Source organism: Leptodactylus fuscus, chromosome 8, assembly GCF_031893055.1.
Source record: "Leptodactylus fuscus isolate aLepFus1 chromosome 8, aLepFus1.hap2, whole genome shotgun sequence".
NCBI classification, from domain to species: Eukaryota; Metazoa; Chordata; class Amphibia; order Anura; family Leptodactylidae; genus Leptodactylus; species Leptodactylus fuscus.
In genome coordinates, this window is record NC_134272.1 from 32,555,920 (window position 1) to 32,574,687 (window position 18,768).

The 18,768-nt window shown below is 38.9% G+C and overlaps 1 protein-coding gene across 1 annotated transcript in view; it reads left to right on the top strand.

The window, feature by feature from the left end:
- The window catches only part of PARD3B (par-3 family cell polarity regulator beta), a 799,946-nt gene that overhangs the window by 142,820 nt on the left and 638,358 nt on the right, over positions 1–18,768 (top strand). The window contains exon 3 of the mRNA XM_075284374.1: positions 5,494–5,653. Coding sequence (XP_075140475.1) covers positions 5,494–5,653 — 160 coding nt within the window. The remainder of the gene's footprint in view (positions 1–5,493; positions 5,654–18,768) is intronic.

Genomic DNA, 18,768 nt, shown 5'->3' on the forward strand with positions numbered 1-18,768 from the left:
TTTGTCAGATAATGTTCTTTGGCAATTAATAGGTAAAACAGACATAACTTGACAGCATCTTGTTCGATCTGCCTAAAATATTGACATTGTGTTGTAATTACGTTAAAGGTTTATTGAACTTTTTGTCTTTAGAAGGTAACTGCTTGCCTGCCAGATTTTATGTTCATAAGGATATAAGCAGTCACCATAATTGATTGATTAATAGAAGAAAAATGTAATAAAATTATAGGGAAAAATGTTCTAAAAATACCCATTAATCTTTAAATTCATATATTCAGACAGCAGCAAAACTGCACGTTGTATTTTTGCGTTGATAACAGTTTAGGGAGTAAAATCGATGTCAGACTATATACTGTATATATTTTGTTTTGTGGCCTCAACCCCTTTTTATCTCTAGGAGTTCCCTAAGATTTCTCCTTAACTTCAGACATTATCCAAATTTTTTGATTCTCCTTTGTGCCCATGGAGTTTTTTTTACTCCGCACAAGGCTTTAGGTTTGCCCTTGCTTTCTTGTCTTAGGGAAGCTCAACTATCAATCTCTTCTATGTGGAGTCTTGGAGAGCCTGAAAGGGGAACTCTTTATACAGTGTTTCCTTGTCTGACTGTAAAACCATTTCCATAAGACTAGGCCAAGACAAGGCCTTTTAGTGCCCTCGGCAGATAACGTAAATTGCACTTCCTTCCTTCCATCTTGGAACCAGTTTAGAATGGTAATGATTAGGTCATTGGTAGTGAAGTAGTAAAGAGTTCAGTGGTTTATTCACCTCCTCAGGTTCCAGCATTGTCCACAACTATTCCTCAGGTAGACTGCAAGGATCCTGCCATAGGGAACACCAGGGGCAGATGTGTGGTCACATGTACAGTCAGGGACAGATGCACACTTGTAACATTGAAGTTCTGTCACTTGCATAGAAGAAAATTGGAATTAGACTATCCTGTTTGTATCAATTCTGCGTGAAATTGACATGCTATAAATCTTTAGGCTGAGTTGATATGTTGCAGCCAAAAATTACAAATTACATCCCGTTCTACAAAATAAGTCCTCATAACTCTTAGTAAATGGAAAGATACAATAAATGTTAGGACTCATGGGTAAAAAAAAATCAGCATCCTAGAGACCAATAATAAAAAAAAAAAAAGTGGGTTTCTTTTTGGTCCTTTTTTCCAATCTCGGTGTGACTGTAAAGGGGTTACTTCTCTTTAAAAACTGTATCATGGTGTTCACAGGCAGTCATACCTTTCTTTTTATTGTGCCTTGCAAGATTTAGCTATTTCTGTGCATTTTCACTCTTATTCTTTTTGCTACTGTATTTACTGGCAAAACTACCCGGTTAGATGCTATTAGCTATGACTTATATACACATTTACAAATTAATTATAATCCAAGTATTCCATTATTTTTAAATGCAGAATGAATTTTATTTTTAAATAATTTGTGGCTAGACAAAATACATAAATCCGTAAAGCTAGCAATAAATAGTTTTATGATTGAGTGTTCTCGTGTGTTGAGTGCTTTATCTTACGCTCTCCATTAGCCATAAAGCTCATTTTAATTACAAGTGGTGAACTGCTCAGATGAACAATAACTGCCTGGCACCTATTCTGGAAAATAACTAATTAGACTTTGCTAGACGGTAAGATATTGTGTTTCGGGATCAAATCGAAGTTAAATTTGCTCTATGCAGTCCTGTCACTAAAGATTTGTATCAGCACAATCCCATGAACCAGAGTGTTTCCTAACATTTGCTGGGGTCTAGAGACACATTATGATCTAATCTCATGTAATGAGATGGTCAGTTTTACAACTGATGACATGTTAAGAGAAACCTGAGGTTTAATAATGTGCAAAAGACAGTGGTTATCTTATCTTGAGCTGTCCAGTCCTGCGCTGGTTTGCTCTGGTCAAGTTTAATGATAAAATCCACAGAGCAAAGCAAATTGCAGACGCAGAGGAAAGTATACAAAATAGAGAATTTTAATAGAGAGGTTGTTTTTGGATTGATTTTAGGGTTTTTGAGATAACTTGTTAGCTTATTTACACACATGGTATACATCTTTGTTTGGACTAATAATATGCCTTATCCACACTATCTTGATGATGACGTTGTTGTTGTTTTTAGGGGGCAGTACTCCAGATTAAAAACATACCTACCCAGGAACTACAGTTTTTTTGTTTGTTTTTTTGTGGTAAAAATGCCTAAATCAATGCCTATGTGAAAACCATCTAAGGCCCCACATAGCAATTCACAGCCAAAAACCGCTGCAGAAAAAAAAAATATATATGGCAGAAAAGCATTGTGGTTTTTCCCACATCACTTTTCACACAGTTTTTTCTCTGCAGACTTTCTACATCTTTTATACCTATATGGAAACTGACAAAACACCAGGGTGTTTTGTTCTACAATGTTTGGATGGGATTAGCTAGAATCCCATTCAATTTGCAGGCACTGTGTGAAACATTGCATTTTTTGCTGCGGTATTTCCGCTGTGGACAAATCGAAACATTTAAGCTACGTGGGGCCGCAGCCTAAGGCCCCATGTTACCAAAACACACAGAAAAAAATGCCACGTTTTACAGTACTACAAAGTGAATGAGGTTTCATTAATGTGGTCTCCAAGTGGAAAAAAAGAGCTTCTGAAAATTTACATTTTTATTCAATTCTGCATGTTAATATTCGTTCTAGAATTGCAAATGTTTTCCCAATATATTTAATAGTGGTAGAAAAAGGGCAAAAATGCTGTGTAAAATATAAACATGTATATATTTGTATATACTAGCCTCTACCCACTACTTCATCTGCGTGTTGTTGGCATTGATGATCCGCCTATATTCAGCAAATTGCTGCCGTCAGTGATCCGCCTGCTCTGGTGTTTCGGCAGTTGTCAAGCTGTCCTGCTGCTGAACTTATTTGTCGCGCCGTGCCTGTGATTGTTCCGGTACCTCAGCAGCTGGCTTGCGACGCCATATAATGAGCCTGTTGTTGGCGTCAGTTATCCGCCTTCTGCGGTTTCAGCAACTCTGAAGCTGGTCTGCCGCTGAAGTTGTTCCCCGTAATGTGCCTTTGATTGTTCGGCATCTCAACAGCTAGCTGGGATGCCATATAATGAGTGTGTTGTTGGCTTCGATGATCCGCCTGCTCCAGCGTTTCGGCAGCTCTAAGAGCCGCTTGACGCCTAGCTTACTCATTTACCCTGAGCTCTGTTTGAGGAGGTTTGTGCAGGAATTGTCAATGTTAGATTAGTAGGGGTCTGACAACTGCAACCTGCACCAAACACTTGTCTTAGGCAGGCATCCAGAGCCGTTATCTATATAAGGAAATGAAGCAAGAACCAAAGGTTCTGTCCACTGTATAGTGGTCATGCTGGAGTACTGCAGAATAGGTCCTAAGAGTGTGTCATCACTACCAAAATAGGCCCCCAGCCTGGAAAGCACCATAATGATATTCTATATTTAATATATAAGACTGTGCTTACATCTGGTATCAGGAACCTCTTTCACAAATATATTTATTTATTTATTTATTTATTAAAAAAGCAGCAGCCACCTGCTCTATTTTGCCATGAATGACACCATGAGAATAATCCAACCTACCCTAATATAGTTGCTCTAGACTTCTCCATAACTGAAAAGAAGAACGGAAATGAACTCTGCAGATGTGAGCAGAGCCCTGAGAAGTAAATTGCTCGAAAAATGTAAAAACATTTGTACACTTCATAGACACAACCTTTTGAATACATTTTGTTTTATACAATTTATATTGTTACTACTTTATTGTGCAAGTACAATGGCCACCAACAAGGCCCCGTCAGTTTCCCTTTGACTTTGTGAGTGGGATGGAATATTTAGAGTTAACTGTAGTAACAGAATTTTTAGTTTCCATTGAGTTAGACGTTAATTATATTTTCTATTGTGTTCCTACAGCTGTTCATGGAGAACTATGTTCCATGTAAAATCTGTGGTTTTTAGTTTACTTGTTTTTACGTTCTTTTAAATCGTCCATTTTATTCTGTTGTCACAGATTATTATTAGCTGTGTATGTGTGACAGCCTGAATAATCCATTATTTGCACCATTACTATTGTACTGTGATCTCGGGTTGTAGCTGTGATCATAGGTTTTCGGCTTTAATTAGTATTGGCTTATTTTACTTGTTTGTTCGTTCTGCAGGAAGATTTTTTTTTTTACGCAGCATTAATTTGCATGGGCAGGAGGATTTCTCTTCAAGAGCACAATATTTTAAATGTTTTTGCTAAGCATAAAAAGAAATCCTTATTGCCTAATGTTGCCGTGTCCTCATGCAGGGCCCAGCTGACCAGACTGCCTATTAGAATTTGCCACAAACTTATTTGATGGGGCTAGTCACCTGCTTAGCTGCCGGTTGCCAGATGCCTCCTCCATGGGATAGGTGATAGATGTAATATCATTAGGGGTCCCTCAAGTCCCTGTGGCAATGGAGCACCACTCCAGTCACTTCTATGGGACACATGAGGTATTGTATTTTGCTATCTCCACCAATCCCATACAAGTGAAGGGAGCTGTTGTCCACTGCAGTTCTATTCATGCGGAGAACTCACAGGCCATCTTTCTTGTGGTTAGTGGGGATCCAAGCAGTCAGACCACCAGCAATAAGACTTTTATCACCAGTCTTGTTTATAGGTGATACATACTGTGGGGCCAACCCCTTTAACACTTTTCATTGAAAATTACTACTCGTGACTGGCAGCTTCTCACCCATAGTGGAGATCTGGATCCCTGCTTCTACTGATGGGGTATATTTACTGAGTACATGGCATATTCAGTCCTTCTCCCACAAAATTGTGCCCATAAAACACCTCAGTCATTTGACTTTGTCTAGTGAGCCTCTTTAAAAATGTTTGGTGCATTCAGAAAATAATTCCTTTAGGTTATAATTCAGTTTTATATCATCTGTATCAATCCCTTCTGCTTCCTACCGTGGTTATAGTCACCTATAGTTTCATCTACATGTCTACATTAAAGAATTGCATAAATGGCTTATTATTAAATCAAGCTGGTTTATACCATCTGAACATGGCCTTATGAGACCACTGTTGTAAAACGTTTAATAATAAGAACATTTTGTGAAATTCCTGCATTTTTGTTGTTCTCGTTACAGAATGTTTGATCTACTTTTGTATGAAATTATGATGTATGCAATTCAAAATTGAGAATTCTTCACAGAGGCTGCCAGCGCCCAACACTAAAGCTTAGCCACTATCAAATGTCATATTATTATAACGCCATGTTAAGAGCTATAAGAGAAATCAATAATAATATTAGGTCTCTGCTGATTAATTTCCCATTAATAGCCAGTTATGACATCTATGAAACCTTGGTGAGAAATGACTAGCTGTCACCTATTGCGTATAATTCCTAGCACTGCTTATTGTTGTGAGTGCTATTTTTCCTTTAGTTTGTATGTCATTTCTGGTGTACGTGTGACATATTTAACAATTTCTGTGTTCTTTTCTCAGCTGATTGCGGTGTTTGATGAACAGGACGCTTCCAGTAGAACAGACGACACACCCATTACCGCAGATCATCTCACTTCTGACACATTTGAAACAGAGTTGTCCTCCCAACATCAGCCACTTCGGGGGGAAATTGAAGTCACTCCCTCGGCTCTGAAGCTTGGTATGCCATTTTCCATTCTTCACACTGTAGTTACTTGGCTTATTGTTTTTGAAGAAGCTTTTATACAGTATGAATCACCATTGTAAGATACTCACTTATTTCTCTGGATAGCTTTGTGGGAGTTTCAAAAAGCCATGTCTCTCCAGCTTATACTTAAGAGGAACAAAATACTAGGCTTATTCTCTCAGGCTTGTTATTTTATATTCTGTCTGCATTAGCTCCAAGCTCCGTATTGTATACAAGAAGTAAACAATATGTATGACACTGCAGCAGAGATCTTAAGCCGGAATGATGGCATCAGCCTGAATTTTGAGAGAAGGAAACGTTGTAGAATGTATTGTTACACAGCATCTCCATTTCCATCTATTGTCTGCGCCTTAAGTATAAGCAGTTACCTGTCGCATCTTGTCTCTACTTCTCTTCTGCCAGGTCCTTATATCTTGTCACTGCTGCTTCCTTTATCTTCCACTTGTACAGATTGTTATTCACAAAATCTTTGTTACAGGTTGGTGGGTAGAATAGTCATAAGAAGTGATTTGTAATTGCACCTTGTTTTTGCTTTTTTGCACACATTATGTCTTCGTTCAGATATGTAAGATGTGCATTACTCCTTTTGTTTTTTGCCAGCACAAACACTGTGAAACTATGAGTATCTGGTTTTGTTTAAATGTCCTTGTACAATACACAGTTAGATGCCAAATTACATTGCCGATCTTCCTCTCTGCGCTCATCAGCGGGAATGCGAGCGGTACACTTTAGTAATAATACAATTTCTAGTGTCATATCATATTGTAAGAATGAGCTAGTGGTAATTAGCTCTTTGATTATCTCCATAACATCTCAGCATTTACAATTATAAGAACTAATTAGGTGAGAAATAAATGATAAACTGTAGGATGGATTTCAAAGATAGATGAAAAGAAAAAAGTGGATATACACTGCCCTGCGCTGTAGGATTGATGGGCGATAAGTATGCTGTCCTAATTTGTATTAATGAAAGAAAATAAAGGAGATGTTCCCTCGTCACCATTAGTGCTAATCATCTGCCATGTTTTTCACCTTTTGCAAAATGATTTGATAGTTAAACAGTGAAACTTGGTTATTAACTATCCATAGATCTACAATAGTGGTTCAGCGCAGAGTTTAGGGTGGAAGGGTAGCGGTGGCCACTAAGGACAGTTTTTCTCTTTATGGAAGATACTATTGCCATACAGCCTACTTTAGGTTACAGTACATCACTACTTACAAAGCACAGTGGAGCTCAGGATCATAGACCCAGAAAACTCCTAGTTAATACCTTCAACTCTTTGTCATATTCCTCTTACAACTAATATATTTGTTTCAGAGTTGCAGGGTACATTATACTACTTACTCGGCCACTGCTGTTATGACGAAGGTTACCATAAAGGGGTGCACTGTCTGCACTAACACGGTTTACTAATATGAACTTAAATGCTAGGTCCCAAGAGTTCACTTGTCGTCTTAGATGTATTTACTTCCATATTTGACCAGTACATTGGAAAACATGATGAGAAAACATTGCCAAAACACTTTGAAAAAGGACAGGTGAATATAAGAATCATTGTAATGTCTTATTAAAGATAAATGTTTCTTTCTCCATTTATCAGGCTGATTTCTCTTTCTTGATTTTACAAATCCTTCTAATATGAAAGGTTATGGAGAGGGGAGGCGAAAGTTGCTGAAAGAGACTGGCATATTGCTACTACTAAGCTCTTCTACACTAGTGAGAGGTCTCTTCTGGCACTACTGCACTTGTTCTATACAGTACTAGGAAATTAACTAATGCTAGTTTCACATCTGCATTGGAGTCTGCGTTTGTATTGTCTTGTAGAAATCCCGGACAAAAGATCTTGCAAGGCTAACTTTTTCATTCAGTGATGTCTGCTAAAAATAAAATAAGACTCCCAACAGACCCTACTATAGTCAGTGTTGTCCCTTGTGGTTTTGTTCCTGCTGTAGTCAAAAGAAAGAAAACTCTGAAGTAGGTGTGAACTGAAGCAGTATTGAGATAATCAATGTTACTAGCAGGTAGGCACATCCTCCTCCCCCCTCCCCTACCCATAGATTTCTGTGTGTGACGTTCAGTATGAATGATGGAATCTAATGTAATAGTGATAAGAATGACTGAAGGCAAGCGTCTATCTTGTCAATGTGACCAGTTTAAGGTTAAATGATAGAACAAAATCCCCAATAATCCCTAATTGTTAATGACCTGTAACATGCTCGGAGGTACGTGGAGCTCTGCCACAGTGGTTCAGCACAAGCTTGTCACATGGTGGCTTACTAGATTTGCATTTTTGCTTAGTTATTATTTATATGATTTATTAGTTAAGCAATAATGCACTAAATTGCAAACATCCATTCCATTTAGTTTGCAGCTTTAAACCCCTTATTTATTTCTCACAGCAGAAAAATCTATTACACAGTAGATGACTTATTTGGGAAAATGTAACTCTTACACTGCTTGACAGTCATCAGGATGGGTTATTATGAACTAATGTTTCTATAGAAGCATTACCACCTGGAGTTTTCCGCTTGCACTATCTTGATGGGTTCCCCACCCCCTATCATTTTACCAGACATCTTTTGTACAGTTTTTACCATCACAATGAGCGCATGTAAATTCAGAGATCTTTGCTGTTTATTATAATTTTTGCATTACACTCCTAACCTATACAAACCAGCTTCATTCCCTGCAGTTCTGTGTTTTGTTTTTTTCCTATCAGTATGTCTTTGTAGAATGAGGGGAAATCCACACAAACACGGGGAGAACATACAAACTTCTTACAGATGTTGTTCCTGCTGGGATTCAAACCCAGGACTCCAGCGCTGCAAGGCTGCAGTGCTAACCACTGAGCCACTATGTTGCCTCTTTCCCTGCAGTTCTGTGTGTTTGGAGCATACATAAATAAAGCTTGTGCAGATATAAACGATGGCTTTCCATGGACCTTTTTGACCTTATCTGGACAATTGGCTGTTTTAATCTCCTTCTCACTAGAGATGAGCGAACACTATTCGAAACAGTCGTTTCGAATAGCACGCTCCCATAGAAATGAATGGAAGCAGACTTTGCCGGCTGCTTAACCCCCCGTGTGCCGGCTACGTCCATTCATTTCTATGGGAGCGTGCTATTCGAAACAGCTGTTTCGAATAGTGTTCGCTCATCTCTACTTCTCACACTTCTCCTTCTCAGCTTTTTTATATTTGGAATAGTTTTATAATATCTATAGTTTTATCAGGTACCTTTGCGCAGACACTCCTTTGTTACCATGTTAGTGGCTGATATAAAAGGTGGAAGAATGTCTGTGCACATAAAATGTGTGTTTATGTGTATTATATGGTCAACAGCTGTGAAAATGGAACCAGACTATTAGCAACTTGGTATCGTAAAAATGTTTTCTATATTTAGCATTTCCTTCGGTTCATTGAAATGTTCATGTGTCTATAGTAAACCCACATGCTGCGGTGTAAAGCTATTAGGACACATATAAGTAGCTGCCCATAATGTTTATTAGATGACATTTCTTAGCTCATGTGGTTCTATAGTAAATTAGATGAGCATCATGTAGATAACACAGAAATTATAATAATGTAATGTTATAAGCTATATGATAATGCAGTTTTACTTTTTCAGCCCAAACTAGAATTTGATATAAAAAGACAGCCAAAAAGTATAAGGCCATCGTCACAGGTAGTATCCATAAACCTGTGGCCATATCTGCATGTGTTATATGTTGGTTATGTTGTTGGTAAAATATGAAAAAATATAAATCTGCAGTTTGCACTTAAAATGTGAGCAGTTTCCACAGTATGTAAAAAAGCGTCATTCCCCCTACTTTGTTCCATCTTTATTTGGTGTGCAATCTGGACTGTAAATCTGTAGCAAGTAGGCAATATGTATATGGCTTGAGTCCTGTTTTTCCTATGTTTGTGAGTGTTGTACATGCAGTACTACAACAGCACTAGAATAAAATACAATGATGGAAGACCACATACAAATGTTTTGATTTTGGGTAATGATGAGGCTTTTTATGTTCTTTAACCAGTTCAAAACTGACCTTTGACTATATATGTCTCGGCAGTCCATTGTTAACTCTGCATTGACATACCTGTACATCCTTGCAATGGTAAAGGGAGTCTATCACTGCCTGCAGCTACTGTAAAACACTGCCTTATTGATACAGATGCTATTAGCAAGATAAAAACCATACCTTTCTTATGTTTCAGAGCCCTGTGAATGCATAAAAAAAACACTTTCATTATTTTATTTAAATGAGGATCTAGGAGCACAAAAGTTGTTTTCTTCTATTACTGAACACTGCTGCATCATCACAAAACACACCCATCCTGCATTCAATTCAGCTCTTCCCCCTGGGCAGTGGAAGTATCAACTGACACAGATTGCATTGCTCACGCTGTGGTGGTATTGAAAAAAAAAAAGAAGTTAGATTTGGTTCACGTACGTGTGTGTGTGTGTATATATATATATATATATATATATATATATATATATATATATATATATATACACACACACACACTCACTGGCCACTTTATTAGGTACACCTGTCCAACTGCTCGTTAACACTTAATTTCTAATCAGCCAATCACATGGCGGCAACTCAGTGCATTTAGGCATGTAGACATGGTCAAGACAATCTCCTGCAGTTCAAACCGAGCATCAGTATGGGGAAGAAAGGTGATTTGAGTGCCTTTGAACGTGGCATGGTTGTTGGTGCCAGAAGGGCTGGTCTGAGTATTTCAGAAACTGCTGATCTACTGGGATTTTCACGCACAACCATCTCTAGGGTTTACAGAGAATGGTCCGAAAAGAAAAAACATCCAGTGAGCGGCAGTTCTGTGGGCGGAAATGCGTTGTTGATGCCAGAGGTCAGAGGAGAATGGTCAGACTGGTTCGAGCTGATAGAAAGGCAACAGTGACTCAAATAGCCACCCGTTACAACCAAGGTAGCCAGAAGAGCATCTCTGAACGCACAGTACGTCGAACTTTGAGGCAGATGGGCTACAGCAACAGAAGACCACACCGGGTTCCACTCCTTTCAGCTAAGAACAGGAAACTGAGGCTACAATTTGCACAAGCTCATCGAAATTGGACAATTGAAGATTGGAAAAACGTTGCCTGGTCTGATGAGTCTCGATTTCTGCTGCGACATTCGGATGGTAGGGTCAGAATTTGGCGTCAACAACATGAAAGCATGGATCCATCCTGCCTTGTATCAACAGTTCAGGCTGGTGGTGGTGGTGGTGTCATGGTGTGGGGAATATTTTCTTGGCACTCTTTGGGCCCCTTGGTACCAATTGAGCATCGTTGCAACGCCAAAGCCTACCTGAGTATTGTTGCTGACCATGTCCATCCCTTTATGACCACAATGTACCCAACATCTGATGGCTACTTTCAGCAGGATAATGCGCCATGTCATAAAGCTGGAATCATCTCAGACTGGTTTCTTGAACATGACAATGAGTTCACTGTACTCCAATGGCCTCCACAGTCACCAGATCTCAATCCAATAGAGCATCTTTGGGATGTGGTGGAACGGGAGATTCGCATCATGGATGTGCAGCCGACAAATCTGCGGCAACTGTGTGATGCCATCATGTCAATATGGACCAAAATCTCTGAGGAATGCTTCCAGCACCTTGTTGAATCTATGCCACGAAGAATTGAGGCAGTTCTGAAGGCAAAAGGGGGTCCAACCCGTTACTAGCATGGTGTACCTAATAAAGTGGCCGGTGAGTGTGTGTGTATATATATATATATATATATATATATATATATATATATATATATATATATATATATATATATATATATATATATATATTATAATTGCAGAAACTGGAGCACCCCTTAAACTATACAGATCTATCAATGGATATCTTCAGTCATCTTTTTTTGTTTTTTTCTGGGTGTGGGGGGGTTATCAACTGCTTCCATTTATCCTAGATTTTGGGGTTTATTTTGGTGCCGAGTACAGTTTTCAGTACTATTGTACATTTACCATTTCTTTTGTTTTCCTTTTCTTAAGTGGTCATGTCAAGTCTGAGAACATGAATCAAGATTCTTATACTTTGTATTGCATGTTTGTTATCGAAATACAAATTTTTCCTTGGTGAGGTTGCATAGTCAAAGAGACAAAGGATCTTAAAACCAAGATGGGGCTTGATTGCTCTTTGGCACACCCTGTAACAGAATTCCACAGACTGGAGCAAGGAGGTGTCTGGCTGGACATTGAAGTTTGGAGCCAATGGGAGATGGACAGCAGCTCAGGAATGTCAAGGAGGCAGTAACCCCTCCTTTCTTTGTCTCTAAAGTGTGTGTACTTTTCAATAAAGAGTCAGTAATGCTGAGGTGGGCGAAGAGCATGGCTGGTTTGATATGGAACTCTGTTTCTGTCTCATTATTAGCGATTTGTGCACAAACATGCTCATTTAATTTGGACTGACTGATTGATCCAGGATATAGTCAATATTTTGGCTACAACAGTCATGTTTGTTTTGGGCCCTGTTAACACAATGTTAGAACCCAATGTATATCCCAAATATATCCATTGGGCTATGTTCATCTAATAGAGGTATACTTTGTTTTAGCATTGGAGTAAATAAACCATATATTCCATAGTAACAAACATTGGGTGTGTAAATCAGGCAGTACTTCAAAGGAAGGCTTTCAAGTCCAATAGAAGGCTTTCCCTTTTACACATGTGCTCTTTTCTAATAATCTTCCTTATTTTTGTGTCTTTTAACCATATAGCCATTTAGCTAAAACCTATTAGAATATGCAGTACAGTAGAAAATGTGTTTATTAGCTTTAAATGGTCACTTTCAATGTTACTTACACTTCCAGATGAGGGAGGAATATGAAAAGACTTAAATTAAAGCCTCCCCTTTCATCATTGCTTCTCTGAGAGATAGATGGATAGAGTAGTGACTTGGATACGTAGTGAATTGAGTATCTTACCGAAACCGAGAAATACAATTAGTGTGTGTGTGTGTGTGTGTGTGTGTGTGTATACAGAATGACATACTAGAGATATATATGATGCATTGATTATTGGGGCTTCTTTCCTTTCACATTTCTGTTAATCCTACTTACTCTGTCTCCTCCTTCTTATTTGCATGCAATTCCTATGGCATAGGACTCTATGTAAGTAACTAAGGTAAGTAATCTACAAGAAACAAAGGCAAAAAATGAATGGTATTAGTGCTAGACGTCAAGTTGCAGGCAAACAGCAATTTCTGTATTGCCATTTTTCATATCTTTATGGGTGTCTGTTAATATAGTGATCCAGGATTGTAGTATCATAGTAACTAGAACAGAACAACCCTTTTATATTATGTTGTGCTCAAATAGTGAGGCAGGGAGTATTGGGGCCCTTGCATTTGCCGGTAATTTCCAGGGTTCAAGCTGCATTTCAGAAATAGACGCAGAGTACCCAGGACATCCTGATGTTTTTTGAAGCTAATGTAAGGTTTCCGTATGGTAAGCTAGTTTAGTCTCAGGAGCTGTGAAAATGGATCTGACATCTTTTGTTTCCACTTTTATTTTATCTTTAAAGAGATTGATTTTCTGACCATTTTTAAAAAATATTTTTTTTAACATTAAGTGTTTAATTGAAATTTTTCTACTGAAGCCAAGACAGTAGAGAGGAGAGCATTGGAGATTTCCACAATCTAGGGATAACAGACCTCACTGTTACTAATAGGAAACCCAACAGCTTACAGGTATACTTCTTAAACTTACTCGGGAAGATAGAGAGGAGAAGGGGAATAAGGTTGCCTTCTAAAGCAATACCAGTGACTGTCTGAATGATACGAAGGACATCCAAACAAATGGAGAGTGTACATCCTCACCAGACGCGCGCCATAGTGCCCTTGTTGATGTTACAACTCCAACATCGGTCCGAAGTGGAGGAGTAAATCACATGCAGGAAAGAGGGGACTCTGGAGAGGATCTTATAGTTTGTCTCTTATGTTGTGCAAGATATAGAGAACTTATGTCACGCTTGGAAAGCCGAAGACCACGCGTCTGGTGAAAATGAGACCCCCAATTCTCTTTCCCATCTACCTGTGAATGTTAGACTGTTAACAGAATCCTCCATGAGTATGCGACTGATCAATTTTTTAAAACTGCTCAATGAGTCACAAAAGTCAAAAAAATAAAAGTTATACTTTCCTCCAATGTTTCCACACTGTATCCATTTTTCCCACTGTCACTGCATCCCTGTGGTTTAGACTTTCTGGTCTTATGTTTACACACAGGACATGCCCGCTCTGCCAGTCATGGGGTGAGTCAGGACAACTTTACTGTCAGTAACTGACTGGTCAATTCCTGTATGTTTAGAGGGACCCCAAATCAGAAGGAGACACAGGCAATGTCAGAAAATTATTGGCAGGGGATCAGTGAAGGGGAGATTTTTTTTTCTTTTTTTCTTTTTTTAAATGTGACTCTGATTTTTTTTTTTTTTTTTTTTTAAAAAACCCATTATTGGCTGGACAACCCCTTTAACTGCCACCGTTTTTTAGTTTTGGATACAGCCTATGAATAATTTCAGCCCCATTCTAGTTAGCATTTTGGACTGTGAAGCTGCCCGCTCATACTCATCGAGAAATAGTTCTTCACTGCTGTGCCATTCTACTGTATGTCTGCAACCATTTTTTTCTCTAAGTAATTGCTCAGTCTATAATAAGGAGCTGTACTTTGTGACATCATGCTGCTAAGCACCTCCGTTCTCAATGTATTAAAATAGCCGATTTTCCCACTGAGTCACCTCCGTGTCACACTGTATTTGTAATAGTAACTTTGTCATAAAATATATCAGGAAAGTATATACTGAGACGTATAAGGCGATGGGCCTACATTTACATATGTTTATCTTTACACAATCTCAAATGGCAACTTCATCAGTCATATTTCAGTATTAACAATAGCAGCTCTAAATGATCGTCCACACGGCGTTTCATGAATATAGAAAGCTGATAGAAGCTTCGGCTTTCCAAGATGAGTTCCTGTGATTTCTGCCCTTTATTTGCATATTTAGTTTTCTTTAGGTCAGACAGGCAAAGGTGAAAGACCTAAATTAATTCTTTGTAGAAGATCCATCCAAAGACACGTTGTATATGAGATGTGTTCTGTCTACAAGACAGCAGAATTCCTGCTCTGGGTTATCAGATAATGCATACTGATGGATGAAGACTGGCTTACAAGCACACATTTTTTTCCCTTATCTTTTTGGTTCCCCTCCAAAGTGAACCCTACTGTCATTTTTCTCTGCATGCCCTCCATTTTACTTTTCGTGGTTGTCTCTTGTGTAATCTAAGCTGAAAAGGTGAGGCCAGCCGTATCACTCATTGGCCACTGTGAAAGAAATCTAATTTTCTATCTCTCACCTCCTCTTTCCTCTTCTGTACTGTTATGCAGATGTGTGACTCTCCTCTAGGCTGTCAATTAAAAAAATAATGAAACAAGACATGCTTATTATCAGTGGTGTCCATGTATTTATAAACCATCCACTCTTTCATTAGAGAGGTTTTTTTCATTTTGATGCCAGTAATAAACATAAAATCAAACCTTAATTTTATTCTCCAAGGCGTATAATCCCTAAATTTATTAAAGTAAAGGAAAAGACTTCAGGCATGAAAAAATAGTCAGCATCCTGAGCATGGGTAGAAAAGCATACCATGCATTTTCATTATTAGAGGCATTTGTATTAGATCAGTGGTTAGATCCATTACCTTGCTCTACTGTGGTCCTGGGTTTAAGTCCTTAAAGGGGTTGTGCCATTACAGACACTTATGGGTTATTATGGCCGAGTCGCTCATCACTATTAGTATCTAGTTACCATTTGTATGTGTAACTTCTAAGTATGTTTGAGAATGTGAAAAGAAATTACTTTCAAAGGAGTTGCAGACTCTGATGCGCTATAGACTGGATAGGGGATAAATGTCAGATCACTGGGGGTCCCACTGATCTTGAGAAACAGACCTCGAAAGTTCCCTAAAGCTTCTGAGTGAATGAAGTGACGAAGCACTTGTGTGGCTTGCTTAAGTAAAGTGAATGGAGCACCGTCATATAAGTATATTAATTCTTTGTTCACAAGGCTTTAAGGGAACTTTTGGGTTTGGTTCTACCAATTGAGGGGGGGCGGGTGTCTCCACAGTCATATCTCTAATAATCTCACATCTATTCTTTATCTTGCCGTTATGGAATAAGTGTCTATAAGAGCACCACCCCTTTAAGGTAACAGCTGGTGTCCTGAGCATTTGTTTCCCCATTCTAAAAACATACTACTGCCTGTGATACATATATATCTGTAATAGGTTGGTAAATTGGATACTGAGCCACGGTGGCTGTGATCAGGATGGTGGAAAAGTCTTTTGTATTGATCAGCAGAATCCTTATCCTTATCGTTACAATGTCAACGCACATTTGGTCATATGCTCATAACAAGCATAGGTTTCAGTTAAAGTACAGCCAAAACTGCAGCAATTTTGTTATGTGATATGCACTTGATAATACATTTAGGCTGTAATCCAAAAAAGTATGGACTTACACTGTTGTGGCAATACCAGCCTTAATAAACTCCCAGCTATGGGGGTATTTAACAATACGTGTATGGAACTGGCATAAATAAGACACATTTTGATGTATGCCAGCTTGGCGCCAATTTTTTTTTTCTTTTTTACTCCATGGGAAGGAAGTGACCGAACACAACATTTCTTACATATGCCACATGCACGTCTTGAGGTGCAGCAAAATTTGTCAATTTCACACTAGCACAGCAGCTGATTAAGACCGGTGTATTACACACCAGTCTTAATAAATCTGCCTCTTCTAATCTTTCGCTTAGTATCTGCTTTATAGGTTAACAAACTTGTGGGAATATGTATTGGGTGCGTTGTAGTACTAACACATTGTGAAGTGTTAAAAATATCAGAGCTGTCGAATGACATTTTATTTCCATAAAGACAGCTATATGGACAGCTCTATACAAACCAATTCCAATGTGTTTATCTCTATAGAGACAATTTCCATGGAGAAGCAGCATGGAAAGAAACAAAATCACACTGTAGAGGTTGTGGCCATTAGGTTCATTTTAGTCAGTTTTTTTCATTCATTGTGTACCTAGTCCTCCAGTATATAAAAATTCAGCCGCTATTACCATTTTAGTTATCCTTTTCTATTCGAATTCTTCTTTTCTGCTAAATCAGATGATCTGTTTTTTGGGAGTTCTTCTTCAACAGGGTTTGCCTTTGAATAATATTGATCAATGTCTGTTTCCTGGGGCCAGCAGTGAAAACAAGAACAGGTCCCCAGTTTTACCAGGTGCTCCATCCAAACGGCAAGAATGGTACACATGTGTGGTCATCACAGCATTCACTTCTATGGACTGCCAGATCTATGACCTTCACAACCCCATAGAAGTGAATGGAGCAGTGACCCCCTCCTCCCTTCACAAACAAGAAATTTTGGGCCCTTGTCCATTGGGGGTCCCAGTAGTTCTGTGACATTTATCTCCTATCCTAAACTGCTCTCAGTATATGTTGTATATTATTTTATATCATATGTCCCAATATTCAAGTGATAGAAAAAGGGGCGAAAAAAACTGCAGTGAGTGCCACATTTACGTATTCTAAGCCACACTTTTAATCACTTCCAAGCATGTTGACTCTCCCCAACTCCACCCAATCCCTTTGTGTCCCCACATAGCATAATGCCCTTTTAGTGTCTCCATACAGCATAACCTACACAGTGTCCTCCACTAATTATAATGTTCCCCTTGGTGGCTTACACACATTATAATACAATTTACTTGTGGTCCCCAAATGGTAAAATGCAAAAAATAAAATAAATATTCACCCCAGTCCACTCGAGTGTTTGCTCTCAGTGGCTTAGAGCAGCAGATGCAATGTAATGATGTGACAAGGCACTGGCAGCAGTGACAAGGGATAAATGGTAAAGCAGGTTGCTGACAGATGTCTGCTTTACCTTACTACCAAACTCTGTTTGCAACCAGAAGATGCCACTAGAAGGCTAGTCTGAAGCACAACATATAAGCATCAATGTATTTTACTCCATAGTTTAGCGCTTCTTGCCAGAAATCTGATGTGATTTGTAGCTAAAATCTGTGATACACGGGACCTCCTCATATGTGTGCCTTTAAGAATTATGGCACATCTCTCACCAGCATGGAAATTTATTAAGACTGGCATAAGAAATAGCAATTTTAATAAATTCTTCCCACTGTCTCATGCAGTGTGTTACGGAGTATGCGGAGTGACATGTCTAGTAACATACTCCTCCAGATGCAGCTGTGTTATTCACAGTAGTAGATTTACCAAAAGAAGCTGAGCTGTCCTGATTTCACTGTACGGTATCTGATCCCATCCTGTGTACTAAACCAAGGCATACCTATGGGGAGTGCAGAGGTAGTCGTAACTACTGGGCCCTGGAGACCTAGGGGGCCCATTTGAATGTATACAGATGTTGGAGTGGTGTGGATATGACATTAAAGTAACACTCTAGTTCTCCAAAAATTTTTAAAGAACAGTGTAATTGTAGGGTTAAATGAGATCTGTGGTATTTTTTTCAAGCAGGTTTAAAAATTATATAAAAGCAAAAAGACACTTTGCTCAACCCACTGATGTCCCACTGTTCCCTTACCCTTATACTGTAAATCTTGCCACATGGGACATGTCTGCTCAAGCAGTCATTGGCTGAAGCTGATCACGGCTGTGGTCAGAGATTGGTCAAGTGGATATTTTGGTACTTTACCTCGATGGCAATTATTTATGCCATGTCCTTTTTAAACCATACCCCTTTTCCGGTATGTCTAAGTGTTGAGCGTACCTTGTGAGATTTGTCTTACAAAGTTCACCCCATGGTTTTGTGTAGACCAGCCAAACCAAAACTGCTGTTATACTCTGAAGTGACTCCAGAGTATACATGAGTCCCCCTGCGAACTTCCGGTTGGCACATGCGCAATGGAAGGGCGGCAAGAAGACTTCCTGTTCCTTAGTGAATTAACCAGGGCTGGGTATGTACTTCAGGGTATGGTCCTCGGGTTACGACG